Raw genomic sequence first — 19,978 nt, forward strand, 5'->3', positions numbered from 1 at the left:
CTGGCTTCTCGCATGTGCCGGCTGCGCGCGGCCGTACGCGAGTCAGCGTGTACGCATGCTGCCTGCTCGATGGTGAGCTGATTGGTTGCCTTGCCAATCTATTTTTTTTTTCTTTATTTCTTTTCTTCTCTATTTTTTCTGAAAACCGAATTAGCTGTAGGTTGCAAAATCTGATGTAAATAAAAATACGAAAATTTGTAAATACTCCCAGTACAGTATCTGGACTTAATGAGCACAGCTCCAATCCAGTAAAACACTTGGACAAATATAGTATGCATATAGATTTAAATAACAAGGTGCAAAACTAGCAATATAAATCACTTTTATGCAAGAACAAGTAAAACATTTTCTAAAACTGAAACTTTGACATGCTGATATGAAGCAATGCATGAATTTGAAAATGCATAGTTTTTAGGATGTTACAAACCTAACCCCCTTAAGATGAATCTCGCCCTCGAGATTCGAAGTGGCTAGCAAATAGGTGTGGGTGGTCTTCTCGAAGATCATCCTCTCTCTCCCAAGTTGCTTCCTCCTCTAAATGATGATTCCACTGAACCTTGCAAAATCTGATCGTCTTGGTGCGAGTAAACCTCTCTGCTGTATCAAGAATCTTGACAGGCTTCTCCTCATATGTAAGATCACTTTCTAGTTGAACCTCATCCAATGGAATGGTGTCTCTCAACGGTGTGTCTGCCATCTCCGGATGACACTTCTTCAACTGGGATACATGAAACACGTTATGAACTGCTGATAGTGCATCTGGTAATTCTAGCTCATATGCAACCTCTCCTTTGCGTGATAGAATTTTATATGGTCCGATGAATCGTGGTGCTAACTTTCCTTTAATTCCAAACCTCTTAATGCCACGGAGCGGTGAAACTCTAAGGTATGCTCTATCTCCCACTTCATATGTAATCTCTCTACGCTTGGAATCTGCATAACTCTTCTGTCTCGATTGCGCTACCTTCAGCCTATCGCGAATGAGTCTAACTTTCTCCTCAGCTTCCTTGATCACATCAGGTCCAAAGAAACTACGCTCTCCAACTCCATCCCATAACAATGGTGTCCTGCACTTCCTACCATACAATGCCTCAAATGGAGCCATCTCAATACTAGACTGATAGCTATTGTTGTAGGAAAACTCCGCATATGGTAAATTCTCATCCCAACTAGATCCATAATCAAGAGCGCAAGCTCTAAGCATATCCTCCAAAATCTGATTTACTCTTTCTGTTTGTCCATCAGTCTGCGGATGAAAAGCTGTGCTAAACTCCAATCTGGTTCCAAGTGATTCATGCAATTTGCGCCAAAAGTGAGAAGTGAATTGAGTACCTCTATCAGAAACAATTCCCTTCGGAACTCCATGGGAGCACACAATCTTGCTCATATAAATCTTGGCTAACTTGGCGCTTGTGTATGTGGTCTTTACTGGTATGAAGTGAGCTACTTTGGTCAAACGATCAACAACTACCCAAATTGAATCATACCCCGATCTAGTCTTGGGCAATCCTGTGATGAAATCCATACCAATTTTGTCCCACTTCCAATCAGGTATAGGCAACGGCTGTAGTAATCCTGCTGGTTTCTGATGTTCGGCTTTCACTCTGCTGCATACATCACATAATGCAATATACTCTGCAATCTCCCTTTTCATGTTAGCCCACCAAAATCTCTCTCGCAGATCCATATACATCTTAGTGTTACCTGGATGAATAGAATATGGCGAATCATGGGCCTCCTGGAAAATCAACTTCCTAATCTCCGGATCATTGGGCACACATAAACGCTTCTCAAACCATAGCGTTCCTTGTTCATCCAAACGAAAACCTTCAGCTTTACCTTTCTCCATATTCTCTTTTATTTCATCCATCTCATCATCTCCCTTCTGAGCTTCTCTAATTCTATCTAGCAACGTTGGCACCACTTCCATCGATGCTAGGTATCCCTTTGGTACTATTTCCAACCTAAGGTCCTTGAACAGTTCACATAAACCCGATGGTAACTCCCCTGCGGTTAAACCATTCACATAAACCTTGCGGCTCAATGCATCAGCTACAACATTAGCCTTTCCTGGATGGTACTACAAATCCATATCATAATCCTTTATCAATTCCAGCCATCTCCTTTGTCTCATGTTCAGCTCTTTCTGGGTAAATATGTACTTCAAACTCTTGTGATCAGTAAACACATCACAATGCTTTCCCATTAGATAATGTCTCCATACCTTAAGTGCATGCACGACGGATGCTAACTCCAGGTCATGCGTTGGATAATTCCTCTCATGATGCTTGAGTTGGCGCGAGGCATAAGAAACCACTCTTCCATCTTGCATCAATACACTACCAAGTCCTTGATGAGAGGCATCACAATATACTTGAAAATCCTTCTGAATATCAGGCAGACATAAAACATGTGCACTTACTAGGCGTTGCTTCAATTCTTGAAAGCTGGCCTCACACTCCTCAGTCCAAGTGAATTTCTTCTCCTTCTTCAATAATTCAGTCATCGGTTTGGCAATCTTGGAGAAATTTTCTATGAATCTCCGGTAATATCCTACAAGTCCTAGGAAACTCCGGATTTCCCCTGCATTTTTAGGCGACTCCCACTCAGTTACAGCTGCTACCTTACTTGGATCAACTGGCACTCCTTCTGCTGAAACAATGTGTCCAAGAAATCCCACTTTGTTCAACCAAAACTCGCATTTGCTGAATTTAGCATACAACTTGTGTTCCCTAAGTTTCTCCATGATCAAGCGCAAATGCTTCTCATGCTCATCTTCATCTTTAGAGTATATCAATATATCATCAATGAATACCACTACGAATTTATCCAAGTACTCCATAAATACCTTGTTCATCATAGTCATAAAATATGCTGGAGCATTTGTTAGTCCAAAAGGCATAACTGTATACTCATATAAACCATACCTAGTAGTGAACGCAGTCTTAGGTATATCCTGCTCTCGAATCTTCAATTGGAAATAACCCGATCGAAGATCGATCTTAGAGAACACCTTTGCTCCTTTCAATTGGTCAAACAAGTCGTTGATATTGGGCAGCGGGTACTTATTCTTAATGGTCACCTCATTGAGAGAGCGGAAATCCATAACTAGTCTCTTAGTAGAATCCTTCTTCTCCACAAATAAAACAGGCGCTCCCCAGGATGATGAACTAGGCCGAATAAAACCCTTTTGCAGTTGCTCCCTAAGCTGTTTCTTAAGTTCCTTTAATTCCTCTACATCCATCTTATATGGCCTCTTAGCTATAGGTCCAGTTCCAGGCATTAATTCAATAAGAAACTCAACATCTCTATCAGGTGGCATTCCTGGTAACTCCTCTGGAAATACATCCGGATAATCTCTCACTATGCGCACATCCTCTATGCTAACCCCCTTAAGAGAATTGATGTTGGATCCCTTAAGCTCAAACGTGGACTTAAATCGAATGCGCTTCTTCTCCGGGGTTGTAAGCATTATTGCTCTTTTAGCACAATCTATGACACCTTCATATTCCGTCATCCAATTCATGCCCAATATTATATCTAAGCCTTGTGACTCCAAAACAATCAGACTAGTGGGGAAACTATGTGCTCCAATCTCTAAGGTTAAATGGGGACACCCATAGGTCGCAATCATCTCTCCCCCAGGTGAATTTATTTTAATAGGCCTGTTTATGGTACTAGTAGGTATCTTATTTCTATCCACAAATACCCTCGATATGAATGAATGTGATGCTCCAGTATTGAATAGTACGAGCGCTGAAAAATTATTGAGCAGAAACGTACCAATCACGGCGTCTGGCTCCTCATAGACTTCCTCCACGTTGACATGGTTGACATGTCCCTTCTGAAACGGGGCTGGCTTTGCATTCACATCCTTCTTCTCCGGGCAATCACTAGCATAGTGCCCGGTCTTCCTGCATTTGAAGCACTCCACTTGGCTGATATCCCTGCTGTAAGGGTACATTGCCCCTATGTGTGGTTTTGGTAATTAATGACAACCCCTATGGACTAATGTTTTCATTGAGTTTATATGAAGGAATATTCCATAGGTACTACTTGCTCTCCATGTGTTGGATTCAAGTATGGATGCCATGAAGATAAAGGTATATCTTGTGTATTGGCATCAAGATCATCGGTATGAAGATATATATGTGATATGATCAAGAAGAGGAAATGAAGATGGAGTTCTTATGTGGAACTCAATATTAGCCATGCTCTATCTCAAGTGAGTATGAGAAGATACAAGGTTGAGTTGGGCAAGTTCAAGATGAGCATCTTGAGTGGATCACATGCTTGAAGCTTGCCGTCCATTTGGTGATAGTGGACATGTGAAGATGTGCATCAATAGAGCTTTCCCATCATAGTGTATGGGGGAGCATTTGTGAGTATACACGAAGCGACAATGATCAAGTGATGGGATGCGCAAGGCAAAGGTATGACCTTGATAGGTTTTCCTTTTACCGGTCTCGAGGTGGTTGATGGGAGACCGGATTATAGGATAGATAGCCGCACTATCAAGAGGGGCTTTCGGTTGGTTAACTTGATCACATCGTCTTAGGGAGCTCAATCCTTGCATGTGTTGCATATTCTTATTGCTTCTTGGTATTTCTCGGTGTGAGGTTCTTGAGCTTGTTGCTAGCTTTACAACAAGCCCAAGTTCATCGAAAACGGAGTTCACATGCATCTTCTATTGCGTTTTCGAGGTTGGGTGATTTTACCGGTTATTCATGATATAAGGTTCTACCTTTTATATTCATGATAAAATCCCCTCCTACAGATTCTTGGGTTTTCACTTTCTATAAGATAGCATTTGTTGTTATCTTCCAAACAAAATTGGTTTCATGCGATTCGGAGTTCGGGAGCAATAGTTATTAAAGAAAAGGGAAAAAGGAAAAAGAATAAAAAGAAAAAGAAAAAAAAGGGGAGGGGCAGCCGGTCGGCCGGCCGGCCTGCCGGGCCACACGCCGGCCCACCCGGTCGTGACCGGCCCGGGCGCCATTGCCATCCGGGCGACTTCCAGTGGGCCTGGCGGGATACTCTGGCCCAGGCGCCGGTTTCCTACCGGGCCGCCGGTGGAGGCCCCGGCCGAACCGGCCTCTCCGCTCGGTGGGCTTCAAGCCCAGCGCGGCCCACCTGCCCCACGCTCCTCCCGCTTATCCGCCGCCCAGCGCGGCTGCTGCCCAGTTCGGTTGCTGGGCCGGTCGGACCGGGCCGCCGACCGGGCTCCTCAGTGCCCAGGCCGGTCAGCCGGCCTGGCAACCGGCTGGGCTCTTTTTTAGCTCGTTTTTTATCCGTTTTTCACCTGGTTTTTTTCCCCAACGGTTATTTTTCTCCCTAGACTATAAATAGCCCTTCTTCCACCTTGAGCAATAAGTTCTTCCCATTCTCTCACCTCCATTGTTGCTATTTGAAGAACTTGCTCTCCCCCTTGATTCCTCCAACTATTCTTGCTCATATTTGAGGATTTGAGAGAGGAGATCTAGATCTACACTTCCACCAAACCGTTTCTTCTCTAAGTGAGGGAATCTCTTGGGATCTAGATCTTGGAGTCTTTGGTTGACTTTCCCCCTTGTTCTTCCTCTCCAATCTCATCCTAGCATTCGTTGCTTTGGTGGGATTTGAGTGTGAAGGACTTGAACACCTCCGGTGTTCTTGCTTTGCATCATTGCATAGTGTTGAGCTCTCCACCACGATTTGTTCGAGTGAGAGACCGTGAGCTTGTTACTCTTGGAGGGTGACCTCCTAGTTGGCTCTGTGATTGGTGCTCCGGTGATCTCTTCAAGAAGATTGTGAAGAGGCCCGGGCTTCTCCTTCGTGGAGCTTGTGAAGTGGTTGTGGAGCTTGCCATCTCCGGAGCGGAGGAAAAGCTAACCATAAGGAAAGGGCCATTATCCTTCGTGGGTGTGGTTCGGAGAATAGGGTGAGCCTTCGTGGCGCGGGGAATCCTTCGTGGGACCTCCACTCCTCCAAACGTGACGTACCTTGTTGCAAAGCAAGGGAACACGAGAATACATCCTCGTCTCCGCGTGCCTCGGTTATTTCTATACCCGAGCTCTCTTTCCTTGTGATAGCCATCGTGCTTGAAGTACATATATCTTGCTATCACTTGTGCTACATATATCTTGTGCCTATCTTGCTTAGCTCTAGTTGCTATTGTTACACTTAGTTGAGCTTAGCATATTTAGGGTTTGTGCTTGTAAACTAAACGATAGTTTAATTCCGCATTCATACAAGACAAATCCGCAAGAGTTTGTAATTGCCTATTCACCCCCCCCTCTAGGCGACATCTCGATCTTTCAATTGGTATCAGAGCAAGGTCTCTCCTTATTTTAGGCTTCACCGCCTTGAGAGTAAAGATGTCGGCTAGTTTAGTGCACAATGACACAATTATCTTTGTTGGCACAAATTATCATTTGTGGCGAAATTGCTTGCTTTGTAAACTTCGGACCTTGTGTCCAAACATTGAGCAATTTCTAGATGTAGGTTTTTCTCCTCCGATGGATCCTCAAAATCTATCTTTAGAGGATGAGAAAAACTTACATCTTGAAGCTCAAGTATCTAATGAGCTTTTATTCTCTTTGAGACCCGATTTTCGTAGGTTCTTGATATATATAAAGCGAAAATCATCTCATGAGATGTGGATCAAGCTTAAGGAAATGTTTGGTGGATCCACTTCTCAATTGGTCGGTGGTGACTCCGAGGAGCTCTCTTCCCCTTCACATCATGAAGAGCTCCAAGTGGCTTCCACCTCCGGTCGTGATGAGTTATCATCTTCTTTCACTTCACCAACGTGTAGCAAGACACGAGGTAATGATATGGTGAGTGGTGAGGAAAATTGCAATGTTGATATTGTGCTCAATAGTGATGATTCTTCATCTCTATCCCATTGTAATGCTTCCTCTTTGGACTTAAACACATCTAGCATTGAAAATGACCTACATGCTTGTGTTGATAGTCCTTGCATATCATGTGTAAATTGCTTACATAGATCTCATGAAGATATGCTTACCTTGTCTTGCCCCCATAATCAAAATGCTTATGTTTCCTCTAGTTGTTTGTTGACTAACAATGTAGAGGAAACCGAACACTATATGGATCAAGACATGTTTTCAAATGAGGATTCAAGAATATCTTCATCTTCATTCTCCGGTATGCACATGTGCCTTATGGCAAATGGATCAAAGGTATCTCCTACTTTGACTCCTAACACTTCCTCTAATGATGAGAGTGATGATGATGATAATGATGAAGAATATAATACCTTGGTGCATAATATGGCAATGATATATGCTTCTCTTCATGGTAATAAAGAAGCTCGTGCTAATCTCGAACACTCTATGGATATCTTGCATAAATATAAGGAAACCATGGTGAAGTTGGAGTCTCATGTTGAAAATGAGGAAATGAGATTCACTCTCCTCAAGCATGAGCTAAAAGATGAGAAGCATGCTAATTTTATGCTTACACAAAAAATTGAATCCTATATGCATGAAAATGAGAAAACTATTGTTGATGCTTGTGCTACTAACTCTAATTCTTGTGAAGCATCTACCTTAAAGGAGAATGTTGAGCTAAGGGCTCAACTTGAGTTGCTAACTAGCAATTATAGGGAATTGGAAGAAAGTCATAAAAAGCTCTCAAGCTCTCATGATGAACTTCTAATTTCCTATGATGGGCTAAAGTTAGCTCATGAGGCAAGTATCACTAAGGTAACATCTTGTGAGCCTCATATGGATGTTAGCACAATCTCTACTACAAATGCTATATTGCCATGTGCTAGTCCTTGTAATCCATCTAGTCAAACTAGTGATACACCTTGTGTTGGATTACTCACTTTGCCTTGTTGCTCTAACAATGAAGCTTCTACTTCCTCTAGTACTTGTATTTCTACTAACCATGTAGAGGAAATAAAAGAGCTCGAGGCTCAAGTCCTTTCTTTGAAGAAAGACTTGGAAAAGCGTCATGAAGGGAAATCCGCACTTGACAAGATGCTAAGTGTACAACAATCCCCCAATGACAAAAGTGGACTTGGATTCAACTCCAATAACAAGAACAAGTCCAAGAGAAAGAGCAACAAGAAGAAGGGCCAAGACAAAGTCAAGGATCCGGCCAAGTTGGTTTGCTTCAAGTGCAAGGTTGAAGGGCATCATGTTAGATCATGCCCATTGAAGAAAAAGAAGCACTTGAGTGAGAAACAACAAGGGAAACGGCCACAAGGTCAAGGTCAAGCTCATGCTCGACCTCAAGTTGAAGATAGGGCACTTCCCAAGAAGAATCAAGATATTGTTCCCCAAGAGAAGAAATCAATAAAGAAGAGAAAGGGGAACACTTGCTACTTATGCCGCGAGAAGGGGCACTTTGCTTCTTCTTGCTTAGGTGGTACCTTATCTAACCCTATAATTGTTGATGATGATTATTCTCTAGGGAAAGATAAGAATGGCAATGTGTTTGCCAAGTTTGTTGGAACTCAAAGTGGTTTCAAGAAAAGAACCATTTGGGTTGCCAAGCCTATTGTGACTAACCTCTTAGGACCCAACTTGGTTGGGGACCAACAAGCTCAAATTTGATCAATAGGTGTATATGGAGGTCATTGGAGATTTGGCTACTTCATGAAGAATTAAGGGATCTTCATATATTAAACTTTGACCAAGCCAAGTCATATGGATCATCATCTATATCTTATATCCAATGTTCCTCCTTGCGGTAACTTATACTTCAACTCTTCATGTGTATTGTAAGTTACTTGCCCCCTTTTGCATGTTTGGTTTTGTACCAAATGTGTGTATGTATGTGTTGTGTCTTACTTGCTTATCTTGTGTGTTCAAGTATATTTGTTTGACTCACCATATACTTGTGTATTGTTTTGAGCCTAATGCATCTTGAAGATATCTTATTTGGCTCTCTTGAAGTGATTAATGGAACATCCCATTTTGGGGGAGTGATATGCTTTGTGCATCTCTCTTTCTTTAAAAATGTGTGTACATGGGTATCACCACTTAGTATTGATATTGCAAGATTATCTAGTCACTATGAGGTGTGCCATACTCATGAGAAATTCAAATTCTAAATATCCATTAATCATCTCTAGTTGAATTTTAGTTGCCTCTTATTTAGAAGAAATGTTTTATCACATTATGGGGGAGTAATATGTTTTGTACATATCACAAGCCTAGAAAATGTGAACATATGAGGTTATGCCACTTAAAGTTGATGCTCTTAATTATCTTGTTCCTAGGTGGCATGTTTGCTCAAACAAGCTCCATTCCTAATAAAAATATTTTATTACTCACCTTGTGGGCTTTTGTTTGAATATGAAATTCTTGGTGCGGTTTTTCCTCAAATACATATCTCTATATCTTATTTGGGACACCGTTTGCTTCAAGTTATTCTAATCATTGCCGTGCGTGATTGTGTGACTAGTTGAAGCTATCAAGAATCTTCATCCGTGCATAGTGCTCGATTCTATATACTTATCCTATGCCTTTTACTGTGAAGTTGATCCTTTCTAACATTGTCAATACTCCACCGGAAATTATTTCCAATATACTCATTGTCTTTGACAATTGATAACCTTGTATGTGGTTGAATCTTTGGATCATCTTCACCTTGGATTGTTTCTTATTGCCTTATTTTACTTCCAACAAATCTTTGTTGCTCCCATGTGTCTTCCTTGTCCCTTTGAAAAATCTTTTGATAAATTCTCTTGATTCATATCAAGTGTTTGTTTTGGAAGACAAACCTTTTCCTTACGGTACATTGTGCCATTGTGAAAAGTTTATAGGGTTTGGTTTATTTTGTTTGAACCTTGCTCTTTTGGGGAGTTTGCTATCTCATTCTTTCTTACATGATTTATTTGCTTGAATGAGATAAATCTTTGAGCATGTTTGCTTTATTTCATCCTCTATGCTCAATGGTTTCTTCATAGTTTATTTGTTGAACTTTGTTGAACAAATCTTTTGAGATTTGCTTCTTAGATATAACTTGGACAACAAATTTGTTTTGTGGCACCTCTATGCCTTATCTAATTCTTTTGGTGTTTTGTCCAAAGTATATCTTTCTTGGATCTTTAAAGGTTTTGGTGCATGCTTATATGTAATTTGTTTATACTTGTAGCATGCTTGCTTTCTTTTGATCCATTATGTAGGATATACTCCATCAAATCCTAAATGGCTAAGATGTGCATGAAATTCAAACTTCATCTAAATATGCACATGTTTATGTGGAGTGTGTCCTATATATTGTGGTTAGTCTAACCATGTTGGACCCAATAAGTTTGGGGACCAAGATGTACTTGAATAATGTTTTAGGTACATTGGAGATGCAATGGAGGCTTGTCTCATCTATAAGGAAGGTGTTGTCACCATATGAGAATTGGAGTCAAGCTAGGATGATCGATGAACTCTTATCTACTACATCAAGCCATTGCTATCTCGGTAACAAGTATCTTATTCATGCATTCTCATATAGCATCCAACCTCTTGTAGGTTGTATCTTGGCATGAAATTATTTATTTCAAAAATATTGCGGTTCTTGAAAAACCCTTTTAAAGTAAAACTTCTTATTGAACATTTGAGTAATTTGAGAAGATGCATGTGATAGGTTATACATATATATATCATATTTTATGATTCACCTATCACAAATATGCCCTCTAGCAATTTATTGCATATCAATTCCTCAAAGAGCTCTTGTGTGCAATATTGATGAATTTGTGAAATAAATCCGTATTTGTGATACTTGTTGCCTTTCTCAAAACACTCCAACTAGCTCTACTTCCCTTATTGTTAGTTGTAATGCTTTTGAGATTTAACTTGGTTGAAGTTCATTCATATATACCATAAGTGAAAATTGGAGCCATTGGCTATATATGCTTCTTAAGCAAACATCCTTTGGTATATTTTATGACTTCTTCTTGGATATCTTGTTTTATCTATTTTGTTAACCTCCTGTGTGTGCATGTTTCTTTATGGATCACTTTGTCCACTTTAGAAACTCATATACATAAGAGTGTTAATCCATCACCTTGATATCCTTGATCTTTGCCGACCACCTTTTACCCCTTTTGTTTTTAGTGGGTTGGTAAAGAAAATTTATGAGTGCTTGGTTTATTTAGTTTCTTCATGCACTCATATCTCGTAATTGTTGGACTCAAGTTGTTCTTGATAAGCATACTCTCTTTATCTTGGTTGTGTTCTAAATGATATATAGGGAGTGAGGATTCCATGTTTGTGCATATTGTATTCAAATGCAAACATTATAAATTGTGCACGAACCTTGGGGAGCTTTCTTATTTTTAGAGCACTATATCTTTCTTATCATGATATCTTTGTTTGTCCAATTGGATCTTTGATTGCTTGCTTTATTTGTTGAAGCTCACTTCACCATGTTATCTTTATGCAATCTTTGATCCTCAATATAGTTTGATTTCCTTCAAGTATTCATCATTGGATATGTGCACTTGATTCCACTCAAATTATGAGAAGTGCACACTTTGGGGAGGAACTCACATTATATTGGCCTTCTAAATTTTTAACCCATTTTGACAATCGATGCCAATGGGGGAGAAGTTTAGAGGGTTTAAGGGAATGGTTTTATACTTAAGTTTGGTTTGTGCTTAAGTGTTTTGCCTCTCATGCATTCCATATTTATATGTCTTGCATGGTTGTATATATATAGTGGAAACTATCCCAAAGGTTAATCTTGACAATGTATGCAATGAATTCATGTTCATCACACGTGCATACATTGTGGGGGAGTTTTCTCTATATATATTGGTTCTACTCACATCCATTGCATTTGTTGTAGTTGTGTGAGTAGAGCCGGTTTTGATATGGGCTAGTAGCTTTGTGTTACTTGACCATATCAAATACAACCTCTTGTATACAACTTATTCTCGGATAAGTTGCGTACTTGTCACTAATATTCATTATATAAACCCTCTTATTGTGGTTGTCATCAATTACCAAAATGGGGGAGATTGTAAGGGTACATTGCCCCTATGTGTGGTTTTGGTAATTAATGACAACCCCTATGGACTAATGTTTTCATTGAGTTTATATGAAGGAATATTCCATAGGTACTACTTGCTCTCCATGTGTTGGATTCAAGTATGGATGCCATGAAGATAAAGGTATATCTTGTGTATTGGCATCAAGATCATCGGTATGAAGATATATATGTGATATGATCAAGAAGAGGAAATGAAGATGGAGTTCTTATGTGGAACTCAATATTAGCCATGCTCTATCTCAAGTGAGTATGAGAAGATACAAGGTTGAGTTGGGCAAGTTCAAGATGAGCATCTTGAGTGGATCACATGCTTGAAGCTTGCCGTCCATTTGGTGATAGTGGACATGTGAAGATGTGCATCAATAGAGCTTTCCCATCATAGTGTATGGGGGAGCATTTGTGAGTATACACGAAGCGACAATGATCAAGTGATGGGATGCGCAAGGCAAAGGTATGACCTTGATAGGTTTTCCTTTTACCGGTCTCGAGGTGGTTAATGGGAGACCGGATTATAGGATAGATAGCCGCACTATCAAGAGGGGCTTTCGGTTGGTTAACTTGATCACATCGTCTTAGGGAGCTCAATCCTTGCATGCGTTGCATATTCTTATTGCTTCTTGGTATTTCTCGGTGTGAGGTTCTTGAGCTTGTTGCTAGCTTTACAACAAGCCCAAGTTCATCGAAAACGGAGTTCACATGCATCTTCTATTGCGTTTTCGAGGTTGGGTGATTTTACCGGTTATTCATGATATAAGGTTCTACCTTTTATATTCATGATAAAATCCCCTCCTACAGATTCTTGGGTTTTCACTTTCTATAAGATAGCATTTGTTGTTATCTTCCAAACAAAATTGGTTTCATGCGATTCGGAGTTCGGGAGCAATAGTTATTAAAGAAAAGGGAAAAAGGAAAAAGAATAAAAAGAAAAAGAAAAAAAAGGGGAGGGGCAGCCGGTCGCCGGCCGGCCTGGGCCACGCGCGGCCCACCGGGTCGTGACCGGCCCGGGCGCCAGTGCCATCCGGGCGACTTCCAGTGGGCCTGGCGGGATACTCTGGCCCAGGCGCCGGTTTCCTACCGGGCCGCCCGGTGGAGGCCCCGGCCAGACCAGCCTCTCCGCCGGCTGGGCTTCAAGTCCCAGCGCGGCCCACCTGCCCCACGCTCCTCCCGCTTATCCGCCGCCCAGCGCGGGCTGCTGCCCGATCCGGTTCTTTGGGCCGGTCGGACCGCCGACCGGGCTCCTCAGTGCCCAGGCCGGTCAGCCGGCCTGGCAACCGGCTGGGCTCTTTTTTAGCTCGTTTTTTATCCGTTTTTCACCTGGTTTTTTTCCCCAACGGTTATTTTTCTCCCTAGACTATAAATAGCCCTTCTTCCACCTTGAGCAATAAGTTCTTCCCATTCTCTCACCTCCATTGTTGCAATTTGAAGAACTTGCTCTCCCCCTTGATTCCTCCAACTATTCTTGCTCATATTTGAGGATTTGAGAGAGGAGATCTAGATCTACACTTCCACCAAACCGTTTCTTCCCTAAGTGAGGGAATCTCTTGGGATCTAGATCTTGGAGTCTTTGGTTGACTTTCCCCCTTGTTCTTCCTCTCCAATCTCATCCTAGCATTCGTTGCTTTGGTGGGATTTGAGTGTGAAGGACTTGAACACCTCCGGTGTTCTTGCTTTGCATCATTGCATAGTGTTGAGCTCTCCACCACGATTTGTTCGAGTGAGAGACCGTGAGCTTGTTACTCTTGGAGGGTGACCTCCTAGTTGGCTTGGTGATTGGTGCTCCGGTGATCTCTTCAAGAAGATTGTGAAGAGGCCCGGGCTTCTCCTTCGTGGAGCTTGTGAAGTGGTTGTGGAGCTTGCCATCTCCGGAGCGGAGGAAAAGCTAACCATAAGGAAAGGGCCATTATCCTTCGTGGGTGTGGTTCGGAGAATAGGGTGAGCCTTCGTGGCGCGGGGAATCCTTCGTGGGACCTCCACTCCTCCAAACGTGACGTACCTTGTTGCAAAGCAAGGGAACACGGGAATACATCCTCGTCTCCGCGTGCCTCGGTTATTTCTATACCCGAGCTCTCTTTCCTTGTGATAGCCATCGTGCTTGAAGTACATATATCTTGCTATCACTTGTGCTACATATATCTTGTGCCTATCTTGCTTAGCTCTAGTTGCTATTGTTACACTTAGTTGAGCTTAGCATATTTAGGGTTTGTGCTTGTAAACTAAACGATAGTTTAATTCCGCATTCATACAAGACAAATCCGCAAGAGTTTGTAATTGCCTATTCACCCCCCCCCCTCTAGGCGACATCTCGATCTTTCACCTGCCGGTGAAGTTGTTGGGACGGTTTCGGCCATTGCTATCTCCATTGTTGAGGCCATTACCTCTTCCAGAGTTGTGGTGAAGATGCTTCTGGCCATTATGGTGGTGGCCATTTCCTCCTTTGTGCTGATGTCCCTTCCCACCGTGGTGGTTGTGTCCACTGCCTCCATGCTTATGCTGTCCAGAATTTCCATTACCATCATGGAATGTGCGGGTCCTCTGATGCGGCGCTGAGTTGTTGTGGTTATTGCTATGCTTCCTCTTGCGGTTCTCAGCCTGCTTCTGCTTTCCCTCAAGAATTGTTGCTTTGTCCAAAAGTGTCTGAAAATCAGGAATATGCACAATGGACAATTGAACAGCAAGATCATCATGCAAACCATCCAGGAATCTCTCCTTCCTCTTTGCATCAGTATCCACATCTTCCGGTGCATAGCGCGCCAAGTTGCTGAACTCCTCTATGTACTCGGCCACAGTGCGGTGGTTCTGGCGCAGGTTTCGGAACTCCCTTCTCTTCAAGGTCATCACTCCAGTTGAAACATGAGCTGTGCGAAACCCTTCTTGAAACATTTCCCAGGTGATTCCGGCAAGGGGGTGAGTTATCTGGTAATTATCCCACCATGATGCAGCTGGTCCTTCAAGCAAGTGAGCAGCAAACCTCACCTTCTCAGCTTCAGTACATCCCACTGTCACTAGGTCCTTGTCCACAGCACGCAGCCAGTCCAATGCTATCATTAGCTCAGGTGCAATAGAAAACTTGGCAGGCCTCAACCTCAGGAACCTTGTGAGCATATCTACCCCCGGAGGTGGATTGTTGTTGTTGTTGTGGTGGTTGTTGTTCTGGTTCTGGTTCGCTATGAACTGATTCATGGTCTGCATGAGTTGTGCCTGTGCGTTGATCAGCAGCTGCACATCGGGATTGGGGTTGTTGTTTCCAGTGTTGTTGGTCCCGGTTCTTGCACGTCGAGGAGGCATCTGTTGGTTCAGCAAAGTAAGTATAGATAGATAGAAACTAAAGAAAACACTACCCATACTAATACACAAACATCACAGAACCAAACAATCATAGCAATTGACATAACCACAAACAAGTACCGTTGAAAAAAAACATGACAGATTCTGTCCAGATTTCGTCTACTGTAGTAACGGAATTTATTGGGCATCCAAATCACGTCGGAATCGAACGCCAATTTTTGTGCATGTACTACAGGAAATTCCGCATTTTAATATATTTTTTTCAGATTTTTCTGACGTTCCAGGAATTTATGAAAAATCGCGCAGTATAGACTATCAGCAGAAAAACTGTAGCGCGCACAGACAACAACTTTTGGTAAAAACGAATCTAATACTGATTTATAAACCTCACGAAAATTCCACACAATCATAGTTTAGAGAAAAGCAAATCCTAAACATAAACTTGCCATACCACATGTTTTGGTATGACATAAATCTAATGCGATATCGATTTCCTAACGAAGACTAAATTGGTGGGCAGTCCTAATTAGAACTTGAAGCGCTTGATGTAGTCTGTGCTCCTCTGGCACCGGCGCTTCTTTGGGCGAGCATCCATGGCCGGTGGTTCATCCTCTCACAGTTGTGACACTTGTGCAATGCTTCGCAACACTCAGAAAGCCACTCCCAATGGGATAGGTACGCAAAGGAAGAAAGGGGCTACATGAAGCGACACAACCTGAATACAGATTGAATCTCTGTGCTTTTCTGTGCTAGTCCCTTGGATCAATCGCTAGCACACACAGTTCGATGAATAACCAGAATAGCAAATGCGTCAATTATTACAACGTATGATCCATGGTATAATTATTACAAAGTGCATAGCTCAAGGCTAGCTGAAAATAACATAGTTCAAGCAGCAAATAAATAAACGAAGAGCTCCATCACGCCACAGGCGAACATGTTGGGTGTAAGCTCGCAACCTACGGTATCTCTTACTCGTCTTCAGAAAAAACCTGCAACATAAAAACGTTGCAGCCCCGAAGGGTCATTACACTTGGAATGGAAATGGCAAGATGTCACTATGGTGGCTTTTTATGGCGCCTATCGCTACATGATATTTGGCAGGTGGAGTTCATATTTGCGTAAAGCCAGTTTTGTTTTCCCTACTCTCAAAACATTTATTTAAAATATAGTATATCAATAAGACTAATTACTACCCATAATCCACCTGGTGCATTAATATTCAGAAATTCGACTGACGAGATCATCCAACAGTTTCAAGCTCTAATTGCTCATAGATGTCCGTAACCGGGGACACGGCTAAGTACTTAGTTTTGACACTCTCGAGAGGCTGTACACATTCCCCACATGACCTAGTCTGTTCTTCTTCCATGATGCGCATTTTGCTCAAATGGACAGATGTCGACTAGGACAAGACCTTTCAGAAGCAATACCTCAACCACAACGGACGCGCTCCGTCCGACCAAAATCTACCACCCTCTGTACATTGGGTCGAGTTCTCGCAACCTATTCAATCTAGCCAGAGCCCATATAGCATGTGGTTGTACTGGAAGCTACTAAAACAAGAAAACCGGGCTAATCTCTTTGTTCCTGGGTGGCCAACCTCAAGTGTGATGCACACGGTGCTGCCATAGAAATGACCCCGGTGCAACCACTCAACATAAACCAAGCATTACCACTTACCACCCAGGGGTGTATTAATTTGACATGGTTGTTTTCATTAAGAGAATAAAACATTTATCTCTCGCAACCTCTCCACTTTGATAATATCCCAGGGCCAGCAATTTGAAAACAGTATGCACATAAAACAGCTACCAATGCATAGAAAACAGTAGGATATTGAGTTTGTGACACTTGCCTTGGTCGGTGTTCAGACAGTCGTCGCAATCACACTCGTTGCAATCCGGGCAATCTAACGCAAGCAAAACAATTCACAATCAAACACCAAACAACACAAACAGGTATAACACATAATGAAATTATGCATGCATGCTCTGAAAAGAAATTTGATATCAAACATTTTTATAAACAATTACTTTATGCGGTAAAGGTTTCAAATAGTCATTTAACCATGAACAAAATATATATGTATAAAAATAGTTTCTAATATCTCTTGCAGGCATACTGGTGGATAGGCAATTTAAGTATCTGCAATTTGGCGTTGGATTCATATTAAAATAGTTTACAGAATTTAAAATATACTAAAAATACTATATACACGATTTTAAATTGCAAAATTCGCAAGTTTCGTAACAGTACAAACTAACAGTACCAAAGTATTCTTCTCATTTTTCTGAATCCAACGATATATTATTTGTTCAAAACCGAGCTACGAAAATATGTTTATGATTTTTCCAAGATTAAACGTTTCGCGGTCTTTTAATAATTTGCTCCGAAAAGTTGTCAGAAAAAGTTTCTCGGATGGAGAAACTTTGTACACGAAAGTTGCAGGGAATTTAATTTCGAACTCAATGCAAAAAGAATCACCTAAAACGGAGCTATAGATTATTTGATATGGAATTTAGAAGTTAGATTGTAGCTAGCACACATATGAACCGATCGATCGCATGTGCGCGAGGTGAGAAAAGAAAAATACGGTAGACGTGGCCATATGTGATACGATTGTTCTGGTTTAGTGCATTACCCTGCTGCTGCTGGTGATGGTCGATTTGGATGAACCAGACGGCGTGGTGGTCAGGCGTGGACGGCGACATCGTCCCGGCGTCTCTGGTAGTCCTTGGCGATGGAGACTCGGACGACGAGATGCAGCAGACAACAGCGGTCACAGTAATGTCTCTCCCGTCGTGTCCCTCTCTCTCGGGTGGCAGCTACGGGCGGATGGATCTCCGGACGATGGTGAACTCCGGCGAAAGCTCCGGCGACCTCTCCCAAGCGTTTCCGTGCACTGCAGTTAGGGAAAAAAGGTTGAGACGAATCGGTCGAGGAAGGGGAACAACATGAAGTGAAGGAGGGGCTCTCTGGGCGACGGGAACCTCCGGTTCTGAGCTTCAATGGCGGCGGCAGATCGGAACTCCGGCGAGAAATTCGCGCAGCCTGGGGGCGCAAAATTTAGGGATTTTAAGGAGCAAAAACGGAGGAGTTTATGCGGTATTTATAGAGGGATTTTCGTGGCAAGGGGGCAAAGAAATCTGAGCGGAATCGAGCGAGAAAACTGGGATATTTCGCAGCCGGTACCAACTGGTACGCGAAACAGACTCCACGCAGAGGTAGAAGATGATTGTGGGTCCCAGCAACCATTGGTGGAGAAAAAAAAAATGAAAGAATAAGGTGGACGGATACGGAGCTGCTTGCTGGCTGCTCGCATGTGCCGGCTGCGCGCGGCCGTACGCGAGTCAGCGTGTACGCATGCTGCCTGCTCGATGGTGAGCTGATTGGTTGCCTTGCCAATCTATTTTTTTTTTCTTTATTTCTTTTCTTCTCTATTTTTTCTGAAAACCGAATTAGCCGTAGGTTGCAAAATCTGATGTAAATAAAAATACGAAAATTTGTAAATACTCCCAGTACAGTATCTGGACTTAATGAGCACAGCTCCAATCCAGTAAAACACTTGGATAAATATAGTATGCATATAGATTTAAACAACAAGGTGCAAAACTAGCAATATAAATCACTTTTATGCAAGAACAAGTAAAACATTTTCTAAAACTGAAACTTTGACATGCTGATATGAAGCAATGCAAGAATTTGAAAATGCATAGTTTTTAGGATGTTACACTACAAGGGGGGCAAGTTGTACCTATTGATGTTAGGCGGTGTCAAGCACACGAACTTGCGATGATCGAAGTGGTATCGATGATGGTGTCGAAGTTGCGCCGGAATCCGGGGTGCCAAAGGTGTCGTCGCGGTGTTGGTGTAGGCGCGGAAGCGAAATAGACAACCAATGCACTCCACAAGGAAATCCGATCAAATTAAGTCAATGCCCGAAAAGTTGAGTCAAAACGAGCGGTCAAAAGTTAGGCTCAAAAAATCGTCAAAAATTAGATGTGGTCTATGTGGAGTAGTTGGAGGATGTTGTTAAAATTTGGGGTCAAACGGGCTCCAGAAAGTTGTCAAAATTTGGGGCAAAAAGAGGAGTCAAAACTGGACGAAATTTGAGCCAAAATTGCGCGCCGGAGCGGAACTTCCGGTCTAGTTCCAGTCTTGTTCCAGAAATATCTCCAAACAAACCAGGGACGTTACTGCGAGCTGATTGCGATTTCCGGAACAAAGGCGGATGTTGGGCGGAACTTCCGGCCGACCGGATGTACCGCTGATACTGATCGGAAGTTCCGGTTTGGGAAATTCTGGTGATTTTTCAGCGCGGAATCGGAACAGAAATTAGATGATGGCTTTGGCAATTGGCCTTGGCTGTGCTGCGCACAAATTGATTGGATGCGGCGGCCAGATGGAGCGCGAGCGAGGCAAGTGGAGGCGTGAGCAGCGGCTGCTAACGTCGGCTTGGAGCAACGCGTGCTGGTTGCGCTGATTGAGGCGGTGGTTGGCTCGCGCGGCAGGGGCGTGCGGGCGAGCGCCGCAGATCGAGGCGCTGGCGAGCGCCGCAGCCCAGAGTGGTGGGCCTGGCGTGGGGCGTGCTTGGCGGCGGGCTGCAGGAGCCTGTTGGTTGTATGGCGGCGCGTGCGTGGAGCTAGCGAGCGTCTGGTGGTGCACGGCCTGGGCGGGCAGG

At 42.7% G+C, this 19,978-nt stretch overlaps 1 protein-coding gene and 1 long non-coding RNA gene across 3 annotated transcripts in view; both read right to left on the bottom strand.

The window, feature by feature from the left end:
• Positions 1–15,294, bottom strand: part of LOC127328778 (uncharacterized) — a 29,194-nt gene extending 13,900 nt beyond the window's left edge. Inside the window, exons 1-2 of the mRNA XM_071825463.1 lie at positions 14,324–15,294; positions 3,784–3,947 (exon numbers count right to left, since the gene is read on the bottom strand). Of these exons, the coding sequence (XP_071681564.1) occupies positions 3,784–3,947; positions 14,324–15,294 (1,135 nt within the window). The remainder of the gene's footprint in view (positions 1–3,783; positions 3,948–14,323) is intronic.
• Positions 15,295–16,014: 720 nt separating this feature from the next.
• LOC127333456 (uncharacterized) lies at positions 16,015–19,705 on the bottom strand. 2 transcript variants are annotated; one of them, XR_011751962.1, is made up of 4 exons: positions 19,052–19,705; positions 17,939–18,199; positions 17,153–17,206; positions 16,015–16,286 (listed from the first exon to the last, which is right to left on the bottom strand). It is a non-coding gene; the product is annotated as an uncharacterized lncRNA (long non-coding RNA). The 2 variants fall into 2 exon arrangements; XR_007871156.2 differs by lacking the exon at positions 19,052–19,705 and adding an exon at positions 18,288–18,532.
• Positions 19,706–19,978: the final 273 nt, after the last annotated feature.

Source organism: Lolium perenne, chromosome 2 (genome assembly GCF_019359855.2).
Source record: "Lolium perenne isolate Kyuss_39 chromosome 2, Kyuss_2.0, whole genome shotgun sequence".
In the NCBI taxonomy this organism is placed as follows: domain Eukaryota; kingdom Viridiplantae; phylum Streptophyta; class Magnoliopsida; order Poales; family Poaceae; genus Lolium; species Lolium perenne.